Raw genomic sequence first — 26,388 nt, 5'->3', positions numbered from 1 at the left:
TTGAATTTCTTCGTAAGTTGATTCAGTGCGTTCGTAACTTTGGAATTCGTCAGCCCTAAACATACAAACTGAATTGTTTGTATGTTTAGGGCTGATGACTATGTCTAAGGTTTATATAAATATTTTTTAAGGTTTGTATAAGTAACCTGTATTGGTTTGTACTGAAAAATAAACATTTAATAAAATACAGTAAAGTCTCGTTATATCGATATTCAAGGGAGTCCGAAAAAATATCGATATAACCGGGACTATCGATATATCCGACCCTGTTTGCATGTAATTTTCTCCGTGCGTGCATAGAAATAGTATCGATATCACCGGGACTATCGATATATCCGATATCGATATAACGAGACTTTACTGTATGTGCTTTGTAAAGATATATACATGTACAACTGTCCTACACCTTCAAAGAAGTACAGATGACGGCTGAAGAAACCTCATCGATGGACCACTCCTGTATGACTGAGAGCTTACACAGACGTAAACCAAACAATCATGACCAATGACATTGCGAGAAAAAAAAATACATATAAGCAGCATTACACTTCTTCTTTTACGGATACTTTTATCAGGCAAGAAAGTAGAATTAGACCAAAAGAATCTGAAACTGTCAAAATGTGAGACTTCCACCCTGTCTTCCCCTACTGGCTTTGCAATGTCACGACAACCCTTCTTCCCATCATTCACACCACCCATGCTGCCGTTAGCAGATGTATTTTTTTGCTCTGAGGATGACTAATTCCATGCTGTGGCTGTTGTTTTTCTTTTGCACCGCTTCAATTTTGCTTTTTGCTGGCTGCGTTAAATCCCTCCAGAAGAGAAGCTTGACTCCGAGCCAAAGAAAAGATTAAGTTCCACGGCTTGCTCCTTTGTACAAAAGGCGAAAGGTGTGTCAGAGAAGCCCCTGAGTGGACCAGAAGAATCGACAGCATGCCTTTGAAATCTCACTAAAGGAGAAACATACTTAGAGTATTGGCACACTGACTCGACGCTTTGAAGCGGTTTTGTATAACGGCCTTCTGTCGAAACAAAGTTCCTTTATTCCTTATTTTCTCCCCAAAAAAATATGAAATGACATGTCTGAGAATAAGCACACAACAAAGACCCGACAAGCCAAGGAACTAAACTGATCTTAACTGACTAATTGCGGGAGATGAGAGACAGCTGGACCCAAAGCCAATCCGAGCTAAGCTAAAAATCCCCGCTGGATGACTTGGATGGGCCAGGTGAAATTAATCAGAGAGTATAAATAAAAATCACTAAAAACACAAAAAACAGGACCCCCTGGTCCAATTTTTTGGGTGATTGTGTATTGAGGCAGCCAGGTTTATAGCAAAACAACAGGTGGCGCAATACACATCCATCCATCCTTTTGGGTTGAAGGGGATCCTAGAGACTATCCCAGCCGTCTTCCGACACCGTGAAACGGTTACCAGCCAATCGCAGGGTACACAGAGACTAACAACCATTCGCCCTCACACATTTGGAGTGTTCAATCAGCCGGCCACACGTTTTTGGAATGTGGGAGGAAACCGGACTACCCGGAGAAAACCCATACAGACCAAGAAGAACATGCAAACTCCACACAGGAAAGCTGGAGCCGAACCCACAACATCTGCACTGTGAGGTTGACGTGCTAATCACTGGCACAACGAGCCGCCGTGCAACGTCAGTTTGGGTCAGTGATAGGTCAAAATAGCCTTGAGAGGTCCTAAAGCGTAGGACCTCTCAAGGTTTAAGTCTAGGACCACTGGTCTAGGACCGAGACCAGTGGTTCTCAATCTCGTTGGAGGTACCGAACCCCAGAAGTTTCATTTCCTCATTCATCAAACCCTTCTTTCAATGACTGCAGACTAAACTGAGGGGTGGACCTCTGCGTCGGAGGATCCAGCGAACCCCTGAGACGATTCACCGAACCTCTAGGGTTCGATCAAACCCAGTTTAAGAATCACTGTCCTAGAAGGTATTTGTAGGTTTGGAGCTCCCGTCACTTTCAATTAATAATAATAAACCTACCCGGTGGTCCCCATAAGTGATGATCTGGGAAGCGGTCCCCAGAAAACATGAAAACGCATGTGTGTGTGTGTGTGTGTGTGTGTGTGTGTGTGTGTGTGTGTGTGTGTGTGTGTGTGTGTGTGTGTGTGTGTGTGTGTGTGTGTGTGTGTGTGTGTGTGTGTGTGTGTGTGTGTGTGCGCGCGCTTGCATGTGTCTGGATGTGTGTGTGTGTGGCTGTGTTTATATGTTTGTTTGTTTCCCTAGTCAGTAACACTGTCCTGCTGGTCCCCGCAAGTGAAGATCTGGAAAGTGGTCCCCAGAAAACATGAAAACGCATATGTGTGTGTGGCCGTGTGTGTGTGTGTGTGTGTGTGTGCGAGTCTGTGTCTGTGCGTTTGTTTGTTTGTTTGTTTCCCTTGTTAGTAACACTGTCCTGGTGGTCCCCATAAGTGATGTTCTAGGAAGCGGTCCCCAGAAAATGTGTGTGTGTGTGTGTGTGTTTATTTGTTTGTTTATTTCCCTGGTTAGTAACACTGTCCCGCAGCAGAAAGAACAGGACCAAGTTGGTCCAGCTTGTTCGGGGTTATGTGTAGGGCTTCTATGAAGTTAGCGGTGTGCAAGTGCGTGTGACTTAGCTGAACGTCAGATAACCTATGTATGCTTTCATGAAGAACACATGTAGGCAACTGTTTCTGCGGTATGCTCTTGTTGCTTGACAAGCAGCTGAGCGTAGTTTGGTGAACCGCATATCCCACGAGGCATTTGACCGCGGTCATTTTTTTGCAACGTGAGCGTCACTTGCCAGTTTTTCATGGTGACTGCCATTTTACAGTCCATATAAACATTATTTTGTATTTTATTGTATGACGTTGTTTTTCAAAGTAAGAGCTGTTGATTGCAAATGATAGCAAATCTCGTATTGTTCCGTATTTTCCGATCTATAAGGCGCACTGGAGTATAAGTCGCAGCCCCTAATGAATGGTGTATTTTCAAACGTGTTCCGTATATAAGGTGCACCAGAGTATAAGGCACACCTTTAATGAATGAAACAAGTTTTCCAAATATAATACAGTAAAGTCTCGTTATATCGATATCGGATATATCGATAGTCCTGGTTATATCGATACTATTTCTATGCACGCACGGAGAAAATTACATGCAAACAGGGTCGGATATATCGATAGTCCCGGTTATATCGATATTTTTTCGGACTCCCTTGAATATCGATATAACGAGACTTTACTGTATATAAACATATAAATGTTTTCCAAACATAAGCCACACCACATTATAAGGCGCGACAGTAGAGGCTGTTCGCACAACTTCTTCTACAGGGGGAAATGGAGTCACTGACTGCTGACCATAATAATAATACATTTAATTTATAAACGCCTTTCAAAACTCTTAAGGTCACTTTACAGTCACAGGATAAGTTCACTCAACCCGGAAATAACTCAATAGATAGAAAGCTAGCTAGCCAGGCAATAAATCGCCAGTAGATAACCAACCATCTAGCCAATAGATAGCCAACCATCTAGAATAATGCCAATAAGTGTGTCAGTATAAATAACCTGTAAATGTTGCATCATTATTGCACTCAATCCTTATACATATTATGACACGACAACTGTCGTCTTGCTCATGAGAAATAACAAGAAGTTCTCTGAAATAATCCGCAGGATTACAGAGTCAACATTTTCCTACGGCAGCGCTGGAACGACCCACGGCTCAAACTGCCTCAAGACTTCAAGTCCGATTCGCTGACCGTAGACCCCAAGATGTTCAAATGCCTCTGGAAGCCCGACCTGTTCTTCGCTAACGAAAAGAGCGCCAACTTCCACGATGTCACGCAGGAGAACATTCTCCTCTTTATCTTCCGGAACGGTGACGTGCTCATCAGTATGAGGTATTGATTGTTTCAGTTAAATAGTTGTAGGAATGGAATTGGATTGGATTGGATTAGCCTTAAAGGACAACCGACGTCACTTTTTTGTTTCTTAACTCACATCAGAAAAACGTATTATAGCATCTAAAATACCCAAAACACGCAGTATGATATTTTTCTTGAAATGCAAAACACCAATAAAAATGACTTAGTGTCCAAAATCTGCAAAAAAAATGAGCTGTGAATTAAGCATTTTCAGAAAGTCCCGCCCCCAGTTCGTGACATCACTGCAAGACGTCTTGCATAACTGGAGAATCAAAACAATGAGCTTCAGATTCGGAGAATATGCTTTCTTGTTACACATCCAGTTATGAATATGATTCAAATAGTTCTGAAGAGGAAAGCATACATGTTTGCAATCGATTAAAGAATTTATTCCGTGCCATTTTGAGGCAACATTCAAGGGAGATGTCTCACCGAAAAAGAGGCACAAAATGGCGACCTCCTGTGGCCACCTTCCTTCCTTATAGCTTGGACGCCCTCTTCTGGCGGCTTTTGGGTGCAACATGAGGTCCCCAGACCAAACAAGTACAGCAAAATACATTGACGTGATGGAAGGACTGCTACAATGTGTCTTTTTTTTTTTCGGTCAGGGGGCGTTCCTTTAGTGACGTCACGTACGGACTCGTCACCAACTTAAAAACAAGACTTCAAGACTGAATATTCAGCGCAAATCTTAAAATGTAAAATATAGCTATATGCGGTGGAATCGTATTAAAATACGCTCATTAGAAGTCATTTGAAGTCATTTTACAAATTATAGACACAACTTGTCCGGAGACGTCGGTTGTCCTTTAATTAGTCTTGCAGTGGAGAAATTTACATTTCGCAGCAGTAAAATGATGAAAGAGTAAAGGAAGGAAACAAATACAGGAGCTGCTGTAAAGGCAGCCAGTCTCACGGCGCCATATTGAATTAAAAAAAAACAAAGTAGACTAACTAAAACTAAAATAGACCAAATGTTGACGGTTTTGGAAAGAAATAAGACCAAAGCAAACGTTACAAAATATTCCATTGACATACAGTATGTAGGAAAAACCAGATGAATGCGGAAAATAAAATATATATATATTTTTGCTTTTGCTTAATTCATATGACATAAAATATGACATAGATCGCCATTCCTGAATTTGTTCGGGTTTTAGTTTTTTCTTGCTTGGGTGCCGGTAAAGCGCTGGCCAGACCTCTGGCAATGTTTTTCTTTCCCTTCCACAACGAGGCTGCATTTCCCTCTTTTTCATGTTAGCGCTTTGTTGCAGCTAAATAATAATAATAATAATAATAATAATAATAATAATTAATAATACGTGTCATTTATTAGCACCTTTCAAAACTCTCAAGGTCACTTTTCAGTCAAGTTTTTCTGTGGGTGAGCAGCGGCAGCCACACGCGCCAGCGTTCACTCAACCCAGAAGTAACTCAAATAGATAGAAAGCTAGCAAGCTAATAGATAGCCAGCTAGATAGCTATATAAATAATAGATAGCCAGCACAATAGCTAGCCAGCTAGCAGATAGCTAATAGAATCACAATCAGAAAACCTTTATTCGTCCCACAATTGGGAAATTTGCTGTCCACAGCAATAGATAGCAAAAACATACCCAGCTAGGTAGCTAGCTAATAGTATTGGATTGGATTTACCTTTATTAGTCTCGCAGTGGAGAAATTTCAATTTCACAGCAGCAAATGTATGACATTTCTCTAGAGTTGCCGATAAACATATCTTTGTCGAGCATATATTTTATTAAATATGTACTAAAACGCTCTATAAACAAATACATATGTATGTATTGCATTTGGACAGCTGCCCTCATTTCAAGATCAGATAACTCCATACCCATATAATTTAGGAATTAACTCTTTTTTTTTCTGACGAAAGAAGATAGTCTAAGCCTTAGACTAAAACTCAATATTCTGTGGGTCCTGGAATTCGAGTGACAATGACAAAAACCCTGGCACTGGAGTGTACACGAAGGTGTAGCATCCATTCTGCACATCATCTGTCAGTCAATGAGTTAAGCACTTTCTGCACCGTCTTTGTTGCATGAAGCAGTTCTAGATAAAAGACGAGAAAATCAAAGCGTCCTTTTCACCAGTGGATCAGAGATGTCATGGTGGAATGTGCACATCTGCTATAAGCTAAACGCTGAAAGCAAACACGAAGCTGTAGCATCAAAAACAGATTGTCTCACATCTCCTGCCCCACGTAAATCCACTTCAATTCCAATCCGCGAGTGTCACATTTTGCTCGATGTTTTGCATATTTTGGCGAACGCCTACACGGGAATTGGTTCAAATGAGTACAAATCGGAAGCTGGCATCCTACGCAGATGTTAGAGGCTCAGTTCTTAAACTGTTTTGCCATTTCCCCAAGTGGGTGGAACACAGCCTCAAACGATCATTTAGCGGATTCGCCAGAGTTCTTGTGGCCCATTTTTTTGATGGCTTTTAGATTTAACGCTCATTTTTTTTTTGCGATGGATCAGTGAATTGACTTTACTGTGTGGAAGTGCAAAATTACCTTTACCCAAATCTAAAAAGCAAAGCAATAAGGTAGGCAGATAATTTCCCTGAGGCATCAGTAGATTGATTGTAATCATGTGCTGCTGTAATTTCACACGATAATATTCTCGGTCTTAACAGTGTCTGAAATAGCGTCTGCCCGGATGCCCGGGCCGTGCAACTTTTTCCGCCGGTCGTACAATTTACAAAACGTCTCCGTTCGGGTGGCCGACAACTTCTTCAAAGAAAAAGAAACAAATATTTTTTTTCAAATCAAATGTTTGCTTTATTTAATAATACCAGGGCAAATTGGGCAATCAGGCCAGTCGTCAGTCAGGATAATAGAAGCAATCAGTGGAGGCGCAGGGATTCGTCCTCTGCTCCCCCAACCTGAGAGCAGGGACCAATCATAGCAGAGCCCGGCACCGCCAGGTCTGGACAGTACGGATATATATACAGTAAAGTCTTGTTATATCGATATCGGATATATTGATAGTCCCGGTTATATCGATACTATTTCTATGCACGCACGGAGAAAATTACATGCAAACAGGGTCGGATATATCGATAGTCCCGGTTATATCGATATTTTTTCGGACTCCCTTGAATATCGATATAACGAGACTTTACTGTATATAGGACCGAAACTACCATTAAGACTTTAGTTTGCTGACGAAGCTTCTTGGATAAGAGGCGAAACGTCCGACACCTTCAAAGAAGTACAGATGACAGTTGAAGAAACCTTTTCATCAAAAATGGGGCAGGCAACTTTTCAGAGTTGTCTGCCCTGGTGTCCGCTAACTTTTTGTCATGAGTTTGCTATTAATCTGTCACAAATGAGTCTCCTGCTGCTATGGTGTAAATGAGACATGATTAAAAAACACGTCTTCCTCCAACCCGCAGGTTGTCCGTCACGCTGTCTTGTCCGCTTGACTTGACGTTGTTCCCCATGGACACGCAGAGGTGTAAAATGCAACTGGAAAGTTGTGAGTCTCAAATGAAACAATAAAAAAAATGTCACTTTTAAAGCCACGGTAATGAGATTAGACGAACGCTTTGTGTCTCAATCCAGTCGGCTACACTACGGACGACCTGCAGTTCATGTGGCAGACGGGGGACCCCGTGCAGATGGACGCTATCGCTTTACCCCAGTTTGACATCCGACAGGAAGACATCGACTACGGCAACTGCACGAAGTTCTACTCAGGGACAGGTAACCACTACCAGGTTACCATGGCAACAAGACCAGACACAAAGATTGCCTGCGTACTTGAGACAGGCGCGAATGAGCGCAAGCCTCATTTGAAATTCACACTCATGTATTTCGTCAAATGTCCCTTTGGGCTAACACTTGAGAAAACATGATAAAGGCGAGACACGGAAACGATTTAATATGCAGTTACAGTGATACCTCAGCTTACGAACTTAATTAGTTCCCAGAAAGAGTGTGTAAGGAGGAAAGTGTGTGTATCCCAAAAATTAATTACCCATAGGAAACCATTAAAAATGAGAATAATCCATTTCCAGGTCCCCATAGAACATAATTTTCTACTAAATAATCCTTAAAACTACACAAAATATACCTTATTTTATGTATAATAAATGTGCTATTGTATTGTAATTAGAGAAATAAACGGTACTGTGTAATAAATGTGTGTAAGCTCTCAGTCGTACAGGAGTTGTCCATCGATGAAAAGGTTGCTTCAGCCGTCATCTGTACTTCTTTGAAAGCGAAACGTCCAGTTTTATCACTGTCCAATTGAAAAAAAATGTTGGATTTTTCATCAACTAGTTCCTGTCCTCTTAAACGACAACCGACACCATTTTTTGTTTCCTAACTGACATGAGAAAAACGTATTATAGCATCTAAAATACCCAAAACACACAGGCTGATATTTTTAGTCAAATGCAAAGCATCAATAAAAATGACATCAAGTGTGCTAAAACTGCATCAAAATGAGCTGCGAATTGGGGATTTTCTTCTAATTTCGCCATCAACACGGATCAACACGAAGTTTTCATACCAAACAAAGTACCCAAAATGCATTGTGTGTCGCTTTCTCGGTCAGGGGCGTTCCCTCCGTGACGTCACGTCAGTCATCGTCATCAACTGGAAAACAAGACTTCCTGAATGTTCGGCGCGAGTATTAAAGCGTAAAATATATTTATACACGATGGAATCTTAGTAAAATGCGCTCAGTCAAAGTCATTTCAAGTGATTGTACAAATTATGGACACAACTTGTTTCTTATCCACTTTGAAAGATCACATACAACTTGGTGTCGGTTGTCCTTTAAGTTCAATACTTCAGGTACACAGCACATCAACCTAAACATTGCACCAACATTAATCCTTGATACAGACAATAATACTAACTTGTGATCCGGCAGGCTATTACACGTGCGTGGAGGTCATCTTCACCCTGCGGCGACAGGTGGGCTTCTACATGATGGGCGTCTACGCGCCCACGCTGCTCATTGTGGTGCTTTCCTGGCTGTCCTTCTGGATCAACCCCGACGCCAGTGCTGCCAGAGTGCCCTTGGGTAAGGTGGCTGTTTTGCGAGGTCGTGTGCTGGCTCACCTTTGCTGACAAAATATGTAAATATACCAGCGGGAACAGCATTTGGGGTAGTCGGATGTGAAAGCCCACTCGATACTAAATAGAACATGGGGTGGGGTTGCGGTTGTATGCTCTGGTGGATCAACGAATTACCGTATTTTCTGATGTATAAGGTGCATTGGAGTATAAGGCGCATCTTATATGTGAAGTTGACGTGACTCTACGTCACAATGATTACCGTATTTTCCGGTGTATAAGGTGCATCGGAGTATAAGGCGCATATTATATGTGAAGTTGACGTGACTCTACGTCACAATGATTACCGTATTTTCCGGTGTATAAGGTGCATCGGAGTATAAGGCGCATCCTATATGTGAAGTTGACGTGACTCTACGTCACAATGATTACCGTATTTTCCGGTGTATAAGGTGCATCGGAGTACAAGGCGCATATTATATGTGAAGTTGCTGACACTCTACGTCACAATGATTATGGTATTTTCCGGTGTATAAGGCGCACCGTAGTATCAGCCGCACCTTATATGAGAAGTTGACGGGACTCTACGTCACAATGATTACCGTATTTTCCGGTGTATAAGGTGCATCGGAGTATAAGGCGCATCCTATATGTGAAGTTGACGTGACTCTACGTCACAATGATTACCGTATTTTCCGGTGTATAAGGTGCATCGGAGTACAAGGCGCATATTACAGTAAAGTCTCGTTATATCGATATCGGATATATCGATAGTCCCGGTTATATCGATACTATTTCTATGCACGCACGGAGAAAATTACATGCAAACAGGGTCGGATATATCGATAGTCCCGGTTATATCGATATTTTTTCGGACTCCCTTGAATATCGATATAACGAGACTTTACTGTATATGTGAAGTTGATGGCACTCTACGTCACAATGATTACCATGTTTTTACACCTGCGTATAAGGTGCAGGGTCATCTCCAGAAAATCAAGGGTTTTAGGTGCACCTTATACATCAGAAAATACGGTATTTATTTATTTATTTTGTTTTTACGGCCGCCATCCTGCCATCAATCACTTCGACAGCGTGAAGGACTTCACCTAACAGGCATGCTAGCTTGCGCCTTTAGATCCCATCGATCAGTCCTTAACAGATGCGCTTGACAGATGGGATTGAAGTCCTTCACCAAGCAAAGCAGGCCAAGGACTACGTGCACATATTCAGAAAGGGCAGGTGAATTGTAACGGCATCTCAATCGAGCGCAGCGTTGTCTAGTTCACCATAAGGCGGCTTCCCGAAATGCATCAAAGGCAATAATAGGGTAGACGACGGAGAAATGCAGCTGAGTGGAGCGTCAAATATAGCGTGACACAGCTAGCAATGTGGTACAATCTTGTTTCCGTGGACAACTAATCAAATGACGGTTTTACGTCACAACTAGGTTTTCATTTAGGATTTTAAGCAAAGGTCAGGATTTCAATGCATACTTTGGGTTTCAACTTAGGGTTGGAGATGCGGGTTATGGTTTCTAACAGGAGTGTGTTCAATCCAAAATATTTTAGACCAATACCAGTACGAGTGTTCCCTCGTTGAGTACTTACCAATCAGGAGTACCAATAACTCAAATGCTGTTGACAGATAAAACGTAATTTAGTGACTTTAGCTTTAGTTTTTGAGCTAACATAGATGATAATCCCCCAATGTAGCTAACTCCTAGCATCAATTGTTACCAAGAAGCAATTTTGCCTTCATCATTTGTGGCTAATATCATCAGCCTCCAGAAGTACCCAATAAATACAAATTAAGACCGGTATTGGTCCAATATCGCCACTTAATATCGCCCGTCCCTTGTTTGAAATTGGATTGGATTTACCTTTATTAGTCTGTCAGTGGAGACATTTACATTTCACAGCAGCAAAGTGATTAAAGGAAGCGGAAAGGAAAGGAAGAAGTAGAAAAAATAAATACAGGAACTGCTGTAAAGGCAGCCACTTTAGTGGCGCCATCTTGAAGTCAAAATAACAAAAAAAAAACTACATAAAAAAGAATGTGACACAACACAAAAGATTCTGCACCCTCTTTGTGATATGAAGCAGTTCTAGATGAAAGAGGAGATGATCAAAGCGTCCTTTTCACCAGTGGATCAGGGACGTCATGGTGAAATGTGCATGTCTGCTACGAGCTAAATGTGGAAAGCAAACACGAAGCTGTAGCATCCATTGACCGAAAGAGATTGTCTTACGTAAATCCGCTTCAATTCCAAGCGGCGACATTTCCACATACGCATCGGGCTCCTTAAGCCCTGTATCCATCCAACAGCACTGACTTTTCCGCTGAACAAACCAGGGCTGTGAAAATGCTGCCCATTACAGGCGTAAAAAAGCAATGATACTGACCCTCCTCTCAATCAAAAACAGTGCTGCACATCTGTGTAAGCTCTCAGTCGTACAGGTGTGGTCCATCGATGACAAGGTTTCTTCAGTCGTCATCTGTACTTCTTTGAAGGTGCCGGACATTTTGCTTCTTATCCAAGATGCTTCTTCAGCGAACTAAAGTCTCACTGGTAGTTTCGGCCCTATATATATATATATATATATATATATATATATATATATATATATATATATATATATATATATATATATATATATATATATATATATACAGTAAAGTCTCGTTATATCGATATTCAAGGGAGTTCGAAAAAATATCGATATAACCGGGACTATCGATATATCCGATATCGATATCACGAGACTTTACTGTGTATATATATCCCTACTGTCCAGACATGGCGGTGCCGGACTCTTCTATGATAGGTCCCTGCTCTCAGGTTTGGGGGAGCAGAGGACTACTCCCTGCGGCTCCACTGATTGTTCCTATTGTCCTGACTAACGACTGGCCTGATTACCAGAGCAAATAGGGCAATCAGCGCAGTCTCCTTGATGAATGTCATGGCCAAAAGATGCTGAAAAACAATCCGTATCCGTTTCATACGACGCACAACAACTCAAAGTGACAAAAAAAAAACAACAACAAAAAAGCTGACAGCTGCCTACACGGGCGCCATCTTGTTTTAAATTAACTTGTTTCGGAGCTGTGCTTCAAAGTATGATTTTAAATTAATCTCAGAGTTTTCATCAAACCAGAGTTTGATGCAGAGGTTCAGATTTTAAAACACAGTTCCAAGTTCAGGGTTTGTGTGTTTCAAATCAAGATTCCACGGATGAGTAAGGTTTCAAACCTTAGCGTCTCATCCCAAGGATTGGGTTACAGATGAAGGCTTTTCAAAGTGAAGTTGTCATCAAAGGCGTTTATGTAGTGGTGCATGACTTGCTTTGTCATGCGTGTCCTCCATCCTGCCTCCAGTCATCCATCGTCACCTCCCTCATGTCATCATCACCTCCACTCGGCATGGACGCGCCCTCTTCACTCCTCACTAATTGGGATCACTGAAGGTCACTCCACACTCAGGTGTGTGCCGCCACTCTTGTTTGTTCCCCCTCTGTGTTTTTGTGTGGATGTTTGTTTAGTAGTCCAAAGTTGTACTTGGGCACTGAGGGAATGTAGCCACCTGCGCTAAGTGCTTGGGGGGTGGGGGTGGGGGTGGGCGGGAAAGCTGCAGTGTGATTAACTCATTCACTGCCAATCCTACTGGACCCTCCGCACCGTGCCCACCACCTTTTCCAGCTACTCAGACACGCACTACCGATCCATGCGCACCAAATCCAGCAGACATTTAAACAGCTTCTTCCCACGTCGCCATTAACTCTCTAAACCACAGGTGTCAAAGTCAAGGCCCGCGGGCCAAATCCGGCCCGCCGCATCATTTTTTTCGGCCCGCGAAAGCAAATCAAACTTGTTAAATTCCATGATGATTCAAAGATGATTCTAATGTTTCTTACCAGGGTTAGGGCTTCATGTTAGGGTTTGGGTTTCAAATGAGAGTTGCAGATAGTGACAATTTGCATGAGGCCTTCAACTAGGGTTAGGTTTTCAAGTATCAAAGGACAACCGACGCCACCGGACAAGATGTGTCCATAATTTGTAAAATCACTTCAAATGACTTCTGCTGAGCGTATTTTACAGATTCCACGGCATATAGCGATATTTTACGTTTTAAGACTCGCGCTGAAGATTCAGCATATCTTGTTTTCGAGTTGATGACGATGCCTGACGTGACATCACGTCTGGAACACCCCTGACCGAGAAAAGCGACCCACAATGCATTTTGGGTATTTTGTTTGGTCTGGAAACTTCGTGTTGATCCATGTTGATGGTGAAATTAGAAGGAAAACACATAAATAACGCGATGGTGAATCGTTGTGTGTTGCACCAAGACTACTATTTGATACTAGTTGACACAAATTCCAAGCAGACAAATCAGCCCATTTCCAACAGAGCTTGGGCGCCATCTTGTGCATTTTCTGGGTTGCTACATTGGAGTCCTGACAGCTCGAATTGATACAGGACTTCTTTAATCGATTGCATTACATTTATGCTTTCCTCTTCAGAACTACAGTAAAGTCTCGTTATATCGATATTGGTTACATCGATAGTACTGCTTATTACGATACTATTTCTATGAACGCAAGGAGAAAATTTACATGCCGCAGGATCGGATATATCGATAGTCCGGTTATATCGATATTTTTTCCGACTCCCGAGAATATCGATATAACGAGACTTTACTGTATTTGAATCATATTCATAACCGGATGAGTAACAAGAGAGCATCTTCTCCGAATCTGAAGCCATTGTTTTGATGGTAGAGCAAGGCAAGACGTCCTGCCGTGACGTCACGAACAAGGGGGCGGGACCTTCTGAAACTCGGCATCTCCGGGGTTATTTTGAAGTAGTTTTGGGACACTAAGTCATTTTTATTGGTGTTTTGCATTTGACTAAAAATATTAGCCTGCGTGTTTTGGGTATTTTAGATGCTATAAAACGTTTTTCTGATGTCAGTTAGGATACAAAAAATGGTGTCGGTTGTCCTTTAAGGTTCAAATCTAGATGAAATGAGATGATATAACCTTTATTTGTCTCACATTGGAGAAATTCCTAATTGACAGATTTGGATTTCAAATTATGCACTGAGGACTGGATTAAGGTACCAAATGATGTTTGGTCAAATCTGTATTACGGTTTTACATAAGGATACATTTTCCAAATGTCGCCACCTTAGCGTGACGTCCCCATGTTGCGTTTCCTCACCCGTAGGCATCCTGTCGGTGCTGTCGTTGTCGTCCGAGTGCACCTCCCTGGCATCGGAACTTCCCAAGGTCTCCTACGTGAAGGCCATCGACATCTGGCTGATCGCCTGCCTGCTGTTCGGCTTTGCCTCGCTGGTAGAGTACGCCGTCGTGCAGGTCATGCTCAACAGTCCCAAACGTATCGAGGCGGAGAAGGCCAAGATGGCGTCCAAGGAGAAGGCGGCGGGGAAGGGCGCCGTCAATGCCGCCGCCAGGAACAACACCGTCAATGGCACCGGGGGGACGCCACTCCATGTCAGCACCTTACATGTCAGTCAATGCCGCCGCTACCCCCGTTTTTCGACTTCACGTCACTGTTATGTGGGCTGAATAAGACTTCAATATGCAAAACGTGGGAAAGGCCGTCAACAAAATGTCTGCGTACTAAAACGGTCAGGATTCAAGCGGTCAGGTCTCCTTGCTATCCTGTTGACTGCCAAAGGGCTCTCTAACTATCTATTCGGTATTTGTTAGCTATCCATTAGCTAGCTGGCTAGCTATAAGCTGCCTAGCTGGCTGGCTTTAAGCTGTCTAGCTGTTGGCTATCTGGCTATTTATTACCCATTTATTAGCTAGCTCGCTAGCTTTCTATCTATTTGAGTTACTCCGGGGTTGAGTGAACGCTGGCGCATGTGGCTGCCACTGCTCGCCCAAGGTAAAACACATCCTGTGACTGTAAAGTGACCTTGAGAGTTTTGAAAGGCGCTTAGAAATGAAATGGATTATTATTATTATTATTATTTGCTAGCTATTAGCTATCTGGCTAGCTATTGGCTATCTAACTGGCTATTCACTATCTCACTTACTGGCTATCTAGCTAGCTAGCTAGTGACTATCTAACTGACTGGCTATCTAGCTAGGTATCTGTTGGATATCTATTAGCTAGCTAGCTAGCTTCCTATCTATTTGAGTTACTTCCGGTTTGAGTGAACGCTGGCGCGTGTGGCTGCCGCTGCTCACCCACAGAAAAACACATCCTGTGACTGTAAAGTGACCTTGAGAGTTTTGAAAAGCACTTAGAAATAAAATGGATTATTATTATTATTATTATTATTATTTGCTAGCTATTTGCTATCTAGCTAGCTATCTATTCACTATCTAAGTGACTGGCTAGTATTATTATTATTATTATTATTATTTGCTAGCTATTTGCTATCTTTTAGTTATCTGATCTATCTATCTATCTATCTATCTATCTATCTATCTATCTATCTATCTATCTATCTATCTATCTATCTATCTATCTATCTATCTATCTATCTATCTATCTATCTATCTATCTATCTATCTATCTATCTATCTATCTATCTCTAGCTAGCTATCTATTTTGCGAGCTATCTTGCTCACTATCTAGTATAAAACACTGAATTTAATTGACTTGAAAACAAATGCAATTCTTGTCATATTACAAAAAAACATGTTCAGTTTTATATATATATTTTTTCCCCAATAGCTAACTGCCTTTGCAATTTGAAAATGACAGCCCACTGCAATTGTCCGTGTCTGATTTGTTGAACGGACATTAACATCAAGCGTATGCTTCCAGGTGGCGGAGACGCGCTGCAAGAAGGTTTGCACATCCAAGTCGGACCTACGCACCAACGACTTTAGCATCGTGGGCTCACTCCCGCGGGACTTTGAGCTGTCAAACTTTGACTGCTACGGCAAGGCCATTGACACGGCCAGCGGCGGCGGCGGCGGCGGCAAATCGAAGGCCAAGAACAACAAGAAGCCGCCACCGCCCAAGCCCGTCATCCCGTCCGCTGCCAAACGTGTGGATCTGTATGCCAGGGCTCTCTTCCCCTTTTCTTTTCTCTTCTTCAATGTCATCTACTGGTCTTGTTACTTGTGATTGCAGACACTTTTAATCCTTTAGACACCTTTAATCACCTCCCCCCACCCCTACCCACGCTTCCTCCCGTAATCTCCCCCATATAGAACTAAGACTACTGTATATAATCTATTTATCTTAAATGTTATTTATCATCACTGCTTATGATTTAATCAATCAAACAGCTTTTCCAAATGCACACTTCTATTAAAAAAAATTGCTTATATCAGTGGTGGGCAAACTTTGTGCCTCTGGGTCGCATATGGGGCACGCTAATTTTTAAAATCCGGCCCACCAATGAGGGGAAATAAGAAATTTAGATGTATATACAGTAAAGTCTCGTTATATCGATATCGGATATATCGATAGTCCCGGTTATATCGATACTATTTCTATGCACACACAGAGAAAATTACATGACAACAGGGTCGGATATATCGATAGTCCCGGTTATATCGATATTTTTTCGGACTCCCTTGAATATCGATATAACGAGACTTTACTGTATGTACCGGGATCGACGGAGGACATTGATTCGCTCTGGCGACCCCTGAAGGGAAAAGCCGAAAGAAAAAGAAGAAGATATGTATATACCTTGGCTTACGGGCTTAATTGGTTCCCAGACAGAGTGTGTAAGGCAAAAAGTGTGTATCCCAAAAAATAATTTCCCATAGGAAATCATTAAAATCAGAATAATCAGTCCCCATAAAACAATTTTCTTCTTTCTAATTTTCTAAGCCTTAAAACTACACAAAATATACCTCATTTTATGTATAATAAATGTGCTATGGTATTAAAATTAACGAAACAAACTGTACTATATAATAAAATCGTTTTATTTACCTTTGTGATGGTCGTTGATGACTTGGGGGAATGGAATGGCCGGTTTCCTCAGCATTAAACACTTGATGAGGAACGTAACCTTCTTCTTTCACCATCTTGGAATGTGACTCTCCTTCCAAACAGCAATTCCGACTTCCTCCCGCCCCATTCCCTCAAGCCATCAACGACCATCACAAATGTAAATAAAATGACTTTATTATACAGTGCAGTTTATTTCTTTCATTAGAACACAATAGCACATTTATTATACATAAACTAAGGTATATTTTGTGTAGTTTTATGGCTTATTTAGTAGGAAATCATATTTTATGGGGACCTGGGAACGGACTATTCTCATTTTAATTGTTTCCTCTGGGAAATTAATTTTTGGAATACACACTTTTAGCCTTACACACTGCGTATACATATACTATATGTATATGTATATGTATATATACACGTATAAATACAATGTGTGTATACATAGCTTCTATTTATCAGGAGCTTATTTGTTTGATGTTTTTCAACTGGCCTGGAGGAACTTTCCGTTGTCACGTTGCATGTATTTTAAAGCCGGGAAACGCGTGCATGTGCAAACATATATATATATATATATAAGCATTTAAAATGAAATTTTTCGGGTGGGGGGGGGTCGATGAGGTTCCCCTAATATTTTTGCTCTTGAGTTACAGGCCCCCTTGCCGCCTCTCCACTGTGATGTTTTCCACCTGTGTATGCGGGTTGCAAGCAAAAGCTCAATAAAAAGATGACTTTTAACGTAACGTGATGATGTGACTCTGAAAAGGAGATGAAGATACATTTTTCCCTTTGGTGACATTTTTACAGTATTTTCCGGTGTATAAGGTACACCCAAAAGTGGTGATTTTCTTCTAAAGATGACCGTGCGCCTCTAACGTAGGTGCGCCTTATATGTGAAGTCATATTGAGCCATTATATTATATTTGGAAAACTTGTCATTCATTGAAGGTGTGCCTTATGGTCCGGTGCGCCTTATATATGGAAATATATTTGAAAAATACACCATTTATTGGGGGTGCGCCTTATACTCCAGTGTGCCTTATACATCGTAAAATATGGTACATCAAACTAGACAAAACACATTTTACATCTGTTTTTTCAGCCTATAAGAAGGACCCCTCTGGCTAGCTAGCTTTCTATTTCCAGGTTGAGTGAATGCTGGCGCATGTGGCTGCTGCTGCTCACCCATGGAAAAACTGATCCTGTGACTGTAAAGTGACCTTGAGAGTTTTGAAAGGTGCTTAGAAATGAAATGTATTATTCTTATTATTATCCTACACGCTCAATGTTAAAAGCAAACACCAAGCTGTAGCATCCATTGACGAAAATAAATTGCCTCACATAAATCCGCTTCAATTCCAAACTGCGACAGTTCCAAATACGCATCAATGCTCTGAATTGGTGATCAGTTATCTTCCTGATCGTTTAATGCTAACGTAGCAGCGTTGCAAGCAGATGAGAGGCTCCGTTTAAGAACTGAAGATTTGTGCTGTTGTATGATGACCTGTGTACTACCCTGACATGCTTTAATGCGACTCCAGTCAATGTGTCTGTTTGTATGACTAGTCTTGTGAGGACCACTCACATTTTATACCATATGCAGTGAGGACATTTTTGACAAGTGAGGACCTTTTGGCTGGTCCTAACAAGTTTTACATTCTACAGGCTTCGAGAGGGTCTATATATGCATATGTTAAAGTTTCAGCTAGGTCCTCACAAGTTCACTCAAAATGATTTTTTTGGTGTGTATTTTCATTTAACTTGGATACACACACTTTTTACTCACTGTGTTTATGTGTGTGCGTGTGTGGTTAATGAGAGGAAAAAGTTCATACCACAAAAAGTAAAACGACATTTTTTACCAAATTCCCTGCAGGGGTGAGGACTTTGAATGTACCCATTCAGAGTCCTCACTCCTGCTGTTATTTCAGTTTCAGTCCATTTTTTATTTCTTTGTTTTTGTTGTAAGTGGGAAATGGGGTGACATTTAGTCTTTGACTGTAACACTACTTGTCTAAATTTATCAGCAACGGTGGTCCTCACTCCTTATCTGGAGTTATCCGGACCTCACAAAACCATTGAAACAAGAATATATGTGCGTGTGTTTGTGTTCACGCAAGCACACTGCATACTAGTGCGCTAACCTATATCACACAGGGCAAGTACTAATGCGACATGACCTCTCACCATGACCGCCCTGCAGGATGCCAGGATTCAAGCCGTGGTGGGCAGCATGTCATCAGCTAACGTCTCAAGACACAATCACCGCACTACAGTACAAGAAGTAAGAAGCACTTATATTTACATGGGGACAGTTTCCAGAACACAATTGATGAAGAACTAGGTAAAATTATCACAGAGAAAGCACGGCAACTTCACTCGGATATCGTCAAGAGGCAACCTGGAAGTCCGTCATCCATTGATGATTGCAAGGCTAGCCACGGATGGTTCGAGAACTTTAAGTGTCGTACAAGGATTCATGGTGTCATTCGTCACGGTGAGGCAGCCAGTTCTGACACAAAGGCTGCCAAAGTTTACCAGGAATCATTCCTTTAGATGGCCACTCCATTCCATCAAGCCATCAATGACCATCACAAAGGTAAATAAAACAACTTTATTATATAGTACAGTTTATTTCTTTAATTACAATACAATAGCACATTTGTTATACATAAAATAAGGTATATTTTGTGTAGTTTTAAGGCTTAGAAAATTAGAAAGTAGAAAATTATGTTTTACGGGGACCTGGGAACTGATTATTCTTATTTTAATGGTTTCCTATGGGAAATTAATGTTTGGGATAGACACTTTTTGCCTTACACACTCAGGGAACCAATTAATTTTGTAAGCCAAGGTATCACATTTTTAATAATTGTTTACAAATATTTTACAGTATGTAAATATATAGATATAAAATATTCATTTTTAATAATTGTTTACAAATATTTTTCAACCTTTATAAAATATTCATTATTAATAATTTGTTAAAAATATTTTTCAACGTTTATAACATGTTCATTAAAAAAAGGGTTTTCAACCTTTATAGAATATTCATTTTGAATAATTTTTAGAAATATTTTTAAGTGTTATATATTCTTCCTAAATTTTAAGCCCTGTTTCATTTTAGTGTATTTGTTTTTTTAAATGATTTTATTTTAATTTACTAAATGTTGTTTTTTTCATTTATTTTCTTTCATTAATTGTTTTGTTATAATTGAGCTTGCTTTCATTGATTTTAAAGCCGTTTTTTATTTTACTTTATTTTTTTGATTTTTATGTACATAATAGTTTTTCTTTTATTTAATAATTTCATTTTAATGATTTATTAACTTAATTATACTTTTTCTGTTTATTCTCTTTAATATTTGTTTCATTGTTTTGCTGTGTTTATAAGGAAAAGTAGAAAATGATGTTTTATGGGGACCGGGGAACGGATTATTCTCATTTTAATGGTTTCCTATGGGAAATTATTTTTTGGCATACACACATTTCGCCTTACACACTCTGTCTGGGAACCAATTAAGTTCATAAGCCAAGGTATCACTGTATATAAATACAGTATGTAAATATATAGATATAAAATATTCATTTTTAATAATTGTTTACAAATATTTTTCAACCTTAATGAAATATTCATTATTAATAATTTGTTAAAAATATTTTTCAACGTTTATAACATGTTCATTAAAAAAAAGGTTTTTCAACCTTTATAGAATATTCATTTTTAATAATTTTTAGAAATATTTTTAAGTGTTGTATTATATATTCTTCCTAAATTTTAAGCCCTGTTTCATTTTAGTGTATTTGTTTTTTTAAATGATTTTATTTTAATTTACTAAATGTTGTTTTTTTTTCATTTATTTTCTTTCATTAATTGTTTTGTTATAATTGAGCTTCCTTTCATTGATTTTAAAGCCGGTTTTTCTTTTACTTTATTGTCTTGATTTTTATGTACATAATAGTTTTTCTTTTATTTAATAATTTCATTTTAATGATTTATCAACTTAATTATACTTTTCCTGTTTATTCTCTTTAATATTTGTTTCATTGTTTTGCTGTGTTTATAAGGAAAAGTAGAAAATGATGTTTTATGGGGACCTGGGAACGGATTATTCTCATTTTAATGGTTTCCTATGGGAAATTATTTTTTGGCATACACACATTTCGCCTTACACACTCTGGGAACCAATTAAGTTCGTAAGCCAAGGTATCACTGTATATGTGTCTCTTTTCGGCAATCTTCGGCCCGTGCGTCATTAGCATTCGGTTCTCGGCTTGAGAAGGAGGGGGGAAGGGAAGAGCGGTGGTAGCGGCGGCGGGTGATGCTAAGAGAGAAGCACCGCACTAGAAGCAGGAATCAGCAGCGCTCGCCGCTCCATCGCTAAGGGTCCTTTTTTTCCTCGACTACTGGGGTCACCCCCCCTTTTATTTTCCACCTTAGTTCTCATTCATCGCACTGAAAAAAATAAGATGCGTGAGATTTAATGCCTTGATTTTCCATCTCGCTATTCCTGACTCTCCTCCCTGAGTGTTTGTACGATAGATGCGGACCGCCGCGGCCATGCAGAAAATTGTGCATTTCTCTGTGTCCTTCCTTCTCGTCTTGTGGGGGTGCGTGCAGGGGGGTTCGCCTAGCGTCCAAATTGGTGAGTATAAAAAAAAATATATTGAAAAATATGAATAAATATGCGCGAAAAATGTAAGCGCATTGCGTTTTCGGGGAAGACTGACTGACTAAGCCGGTGTCTTTTTAACCCGTACAGGGGGGCTCTTTCCGAGGGGCGCCGACCAAGAGTACAGCGCCTTCAGGATAGGCATGGTCCAGTTCGGTACGGCCGACTTTCGCTTGACGCCTCATATTGACAACCTGGAGGTGGCCAATAGCTTCGCTGTCACCAATTGCTGTGAGTATGCCTTTAAAAAAAAAAATTAGCATTGCGCCATATGGTGTGTATGTGTTTCTGGATGGATGCGAAGGGAGATGAGCAAGGAGGGTGTTGGTGGTAGGGGAGGAAAAGTTTGTTTCCACGGCAACGGCCGCATCCTATCATTTCATTCCGTCACGTTCGTAATATCATGCTAAGCTCGCAGTCGTCGACGTCGGTGAGGCGAGCGCATCATGTTGATCAGCGTCATCATCAGCATCATCATATTGAGTTGAATAAGAACCGTTTTTGATTGAATCCTTGGATGCGCGTCAAGGTGGAGAACACAAGTGTCAACATTTATAATATAGTAATTTTTACTAATTTAAAAAGATATTTTTTAATCTTTATGAAATATTCATTTTTCATCATTTTTTAAGAATAAATTTCAATCTTTATCAAATATTCATTTTTATTAACTATTTTTTGCAATCTTTATAAAATATTCATTTTTAATAACTTTGAAACAATATTATATATATTTAAAATAGATTCATTTGTAATATTTTTTTACAAATATTTTTCAACCTTTATAAAATATTCATTTTTAATAATTTTGAAAAATATTATATATAAAATATGTTCTTTTTTAAGAATTGATCAAACATATTTTTGAACATATTTTTTAATTCATTTTCAATGAATTAAAAACAATCTTTTTTAACCTTTATAAAATAATCATTTGTAATAATTTTGAAAAATATATATATAAAATATATTCATTTTTAATATTTTTTACAAATATTTTTCAACCTTTATAAAATATTCATTTTTAATAATTTTGAAAAATATTATATATAAAATATGTTCTTTTTCAAGAATTGATCAAACATTTTTGAACATATTTTTTAATTCATTTTCAATGAATTAAAAACAATCTTTTTTAACCTTTATAAAATAATCATTTGTAATAATTTTGAAAAATATATATATAAAATAGATTCATTTTTAATATTTTTTACAAATATTTTTCAACCTTTATAAAATATTCATTTTTAATAATTTTGAAAAATATATATAAAATATGTTCTTTTTCAAGAATTGATCAAACATTTTTGAACATATTTTTTAATTCATTTTCAATGAATTAAAAACAATCTTTTTTAACCTTTATAAAATAATCATTTGTAATAATTTTGAAATATATATATATATAAAATATATTCATTTTTAATATTTTTTACAAATATTTTTCAACCTTTATAAAATATTCATTTTTAATAATTTTGAAAAATATTATATATAAAATATGTTCTTTTTTAAGAATTGATCAAACATTTTTGAACATATTTTTTAATTCATTTTCAATGAATTAAAAACAATCTTTTTTAACCTTTATAAAATAATAATTTGTAATAATTTTGAAATATATATATATATGTAAAATATATTCATTTTTAATATTTTTTACAAATATTTTTCAACCTTTATAAAATATTCATTTTTAATAATTTTGAAAAATATTATATATAAAATATGTTCTTTTTCAAGAATTGATCAAACATTTTTGAACATATTTTTTAATTCATTTTCAATGAATTAAAAACAATCTTTTTTAACCTTTATAAAATAATCATTTGTAATAATTTTGAAATATATATATATATATATATAATATATTCATTTTTAATATTTTTTACAAATATTTTTCAACCTTTATAAAATATTCATTTTTAATAATTTTGAAAAATATTATATATAAAATATGTTCTTTTTTAAGAATTGATCAAACATATTTTTGAACATATTTTTTTATTCATTTTCAATGAATTAAAAACAATCTTTTTTAACCTTTATAAAATAATCATTTGTAATAATTTTGAAAAATATATATATAAAATAGATTCATTTTTAATATTTTTTACACATATTTTTCAACCTTTATAAAATATTCATTTTTAATAATTTTGAAAAATATTATATATAAAATATGTTCTTTTTCAAGAATTGATCAAACATATTTTTGAACATATTTTTTTATTCATTTTCAATGAATTAAGAACAATCTTTTTTAACCTTTATAAAATAATCATTTGTAATAATTTTGAAAAAAATATATATAAAATATATTCATTTTTAATATTTTTTACAAATATTTTTCAACCTTTATAAAATATTCATTTTTAATAATTTTGAAAAATATTACATATATAAAATATGTTCTTTTTTAAGAATTGATCAAACATATTTTTGAACATATTTTTTAATTCATTTTCAATGAATTAAAAACAATCTTTTTTAACCTTTATAAAATAATCATTTGTAATAATTTTGAAAAATATATATTTAAAATATATTCATTTTTAATATTTTTTACAAATATTTTTCAACCTTTATAAAATATTCATTTTAATAATTTTGAAAAATATTATATATAAAATATGTTCTTTTTTAAGAATTGATCAAACATATTTTTGAACATATTTTTTAATTCATTTTCAATGAATTAAAAACAATCTTTTTTAACCTTTATAAAATAATCATTTGTAATAATTTTGAAAAATATATATATAAAATATATTCATTTTTAATATTTTTTACAAATATTTGTCAACCTTTATAAAATATTCATTTTTAATAATTTTGAAAAATATTACATATTAAAATATGTTCTTTTTTAAGAATTGATCAAACATATTTTTGAACATATTTTTTAATTCATTTTCAATGAATTAAAAACAATCTTTTTTAACCTTTATAAAATAATCATTTGTAATAATTTTGAAAAATATATATATAAAATATATTCATTTGTAATATTTTTTACAAATATTTTTCAACCTTTATAAAATATTCATTTTTAATAATTTTGAAAAATATTATATATAAAATATGTTCTTTTTTAAGAATTGATCAAACATATTTTTGAACATATTTTTTAATTCATTTTCAATGAATTAAAAACAATCTTTTTTAACCTTTATAAAATAATCATTTGTAATAATTTTGAAAAATATATATATAAAATATATTCATTTTTAATATTTTTTACAAATATTTTTCAACCTTTATAAAATATTCATTTTTAATAATTGTGAAAAATATTATATATAAAATATGTTCTTTTTTAAGAATTGATCAAACATATTTTTGAACATATTTTTTAATTCATTTTCAATGAATTAAAAACAATCTTTTTTAACCTTTATAAAATAATCATTTGTAATAATTTTGAAAAATATATATATGAAATGTATTCATTTTTAATATTTTTTACTAATATTTTTCAACCTTTATAAAATATTCATTTTAATAATTTTGAAAAATATTATATATAAAATATGTTGTTTTCTAAGAATTGATCAAACATATTTTTGCACATATTTTTTAATTCATTTTCAATGAATTAAAAACAATCTTTTTTAACCTTTATAAAATAATCATTTGTAATAATTTTGAAAAAAATATATATAAAATATATTCATTTTTAATATTTTTTACAAATATTTTTCAACCTTTATAAAATATTCATTTTTAATAATTTTGAAAAATATTACATATATAAAATCTTCAATCTTTATAAAATATTCATTTTGAATCATTTAAAAACAATATTTTCCAACCTTTATTATTAATTTTATTATTAATTTAAAAAAATATTTTTCAACGTTTATAAAATATTTTTAATAATTTAGAAAAATATTATATGTAAAATATATTCATTTTTAACAATTGATTAAACATATATGTCAACCTTTATAAAATATTTATTTTGAATAAATTTACACATATTTTTCAACCTTTATCAAAGGTTCATTTTTAATAATTTAAAAACAATATTCATCGTCATCCTCAACGTCATCATCATATTGAGTTGAGTAAGTTGAGTAATAATAATAATAATATTAATAATAATAAATATAAATAAAAATCATCATCATCATTTGTAATAATTTTGAAAAATATATATGTAAAATATATTCATTTTAAATAATTTTTTAAACATATTTTTCAACCTTTTCAAGAATTTTGAAAAAAAATATTTTTCGACCTTTATAAAATATTCATTGTGAATTTTTAAAAAATATACTGGTAAATCTTTATAAAATATTCATTTTTAATAATTGTCGCAAAATATTTTTCAACCTTCATAAAATGTTCATTGTGAATATTTAAAAAAAAGATTTTAAACTTTTGTAAAATATTCATTTTTAATAATAAAAATGTTTCAATCTTTACAACCTTTTTAATATAGTCATATTTACTAATTTTCAATCTTTTCAATTTTCAAATCTTCAATCTTTATAAAATATTCATTTTGAATCATTTAAAAACAACATTTTTAACCTTTATTATTAATTTTATTATTAATTAAACAAATGCAACTTTTATAAAATATTTATAATAATTTTGAAAAATATTGTATTTAAAATATATTCATTTTAATAATTGATTAAACATATATTTCAACCTTAATAAAATATTCATTTTGAATTAATTTACAAATATTTTTCAACCTTTATCAAAGGTTCAGTTTTAATAATTTAAAAACAATATTATTTAACTTTTGTAAAATTATCATTTTTTATT

At 36.1% G+C, this 26,388-nt stretch overlaps 2 protein-coding genes across 5 annotated transcripts in view; both read left to right on the top strand.

Moving 5' to 3' along the window:
• The window catches only part of glrbb (glycine receptor, beta b), a 32,231-nt gene extending 14,395 nt beyond the window's left edge, over positions 1-17,836 (top strand). The window contains exons 5-10 of the mRNA XM_088991114.1: positions 3,678-3,904; positions 7,348-7,430; positions 7,517-7,657; positions 8,835-8,987; positions 14,210-14,511; positions 15,788-17,836. Coding sequence (XP_088847240.1) covers positions 3,678-3,904; positions 7,348-7,430; positions 7,517-7,657; positions 8,835-8,987; positions 14,210-14,511; positions 15,788-16,093 — 1,212 coding nt within the window. The 3' untranslated portion in view covers positions 16,094-17,836. The remainder of the gene's footprint in view (positions 1-3,677; positions 3,905-7,347; positions 7,431-7,516; positions 7,658-8,834; positions 8,988-14,209; positions 14,512-15,787) is intronic.
• A 3,429-nt stretch (positions 17,837-21,265) lies between these two features.
• The window catches only part of gria2b (glutamate receptor, ionotropic, AMPA 2b), a 73,467-nt gene continuing 68,344 nt past the window's right edge, over positions 21,266-26,388 (top strand). For all 4 annotated transcript variants that reach the window (XM_088991111.1, XM_088991113.1, XM_088991110.1 and 1 more), the window contains exons 1-2: positions 21,266-21,579; positions 21,697-21,837. In XM_088991111.1, the coding sequence (XP_088847237.1) occupies positions 21,477-21,579; positions 21,697-21,837 (244 nt within the window). In that variant the 5' untranslated portion in view covers positions 21,266-21,476. The remainder of the gene's footprint in view (positions 21,580-21,696; positions 21,838-26,388) is intronic.

Source organism: Hippocampus bargibanti, linkage group LG02 (assembly GCF_051943395.1).
Source record: "Hippocampus bargibanti isolate YZ-2025 linkage group LG02, ASM5194339v1, whole genome shotgun sequence".
NCBI classification, from domain to species: Eukaryota; Metazoa; Chordata; class Actinopteri; order Syngnathiformes; family Syngnathidae; genus Hippocampus; species Hippocampus bargibanti.
This window is presented reverse-complemented; position numbering and strand designations above follow the sequence as displayed.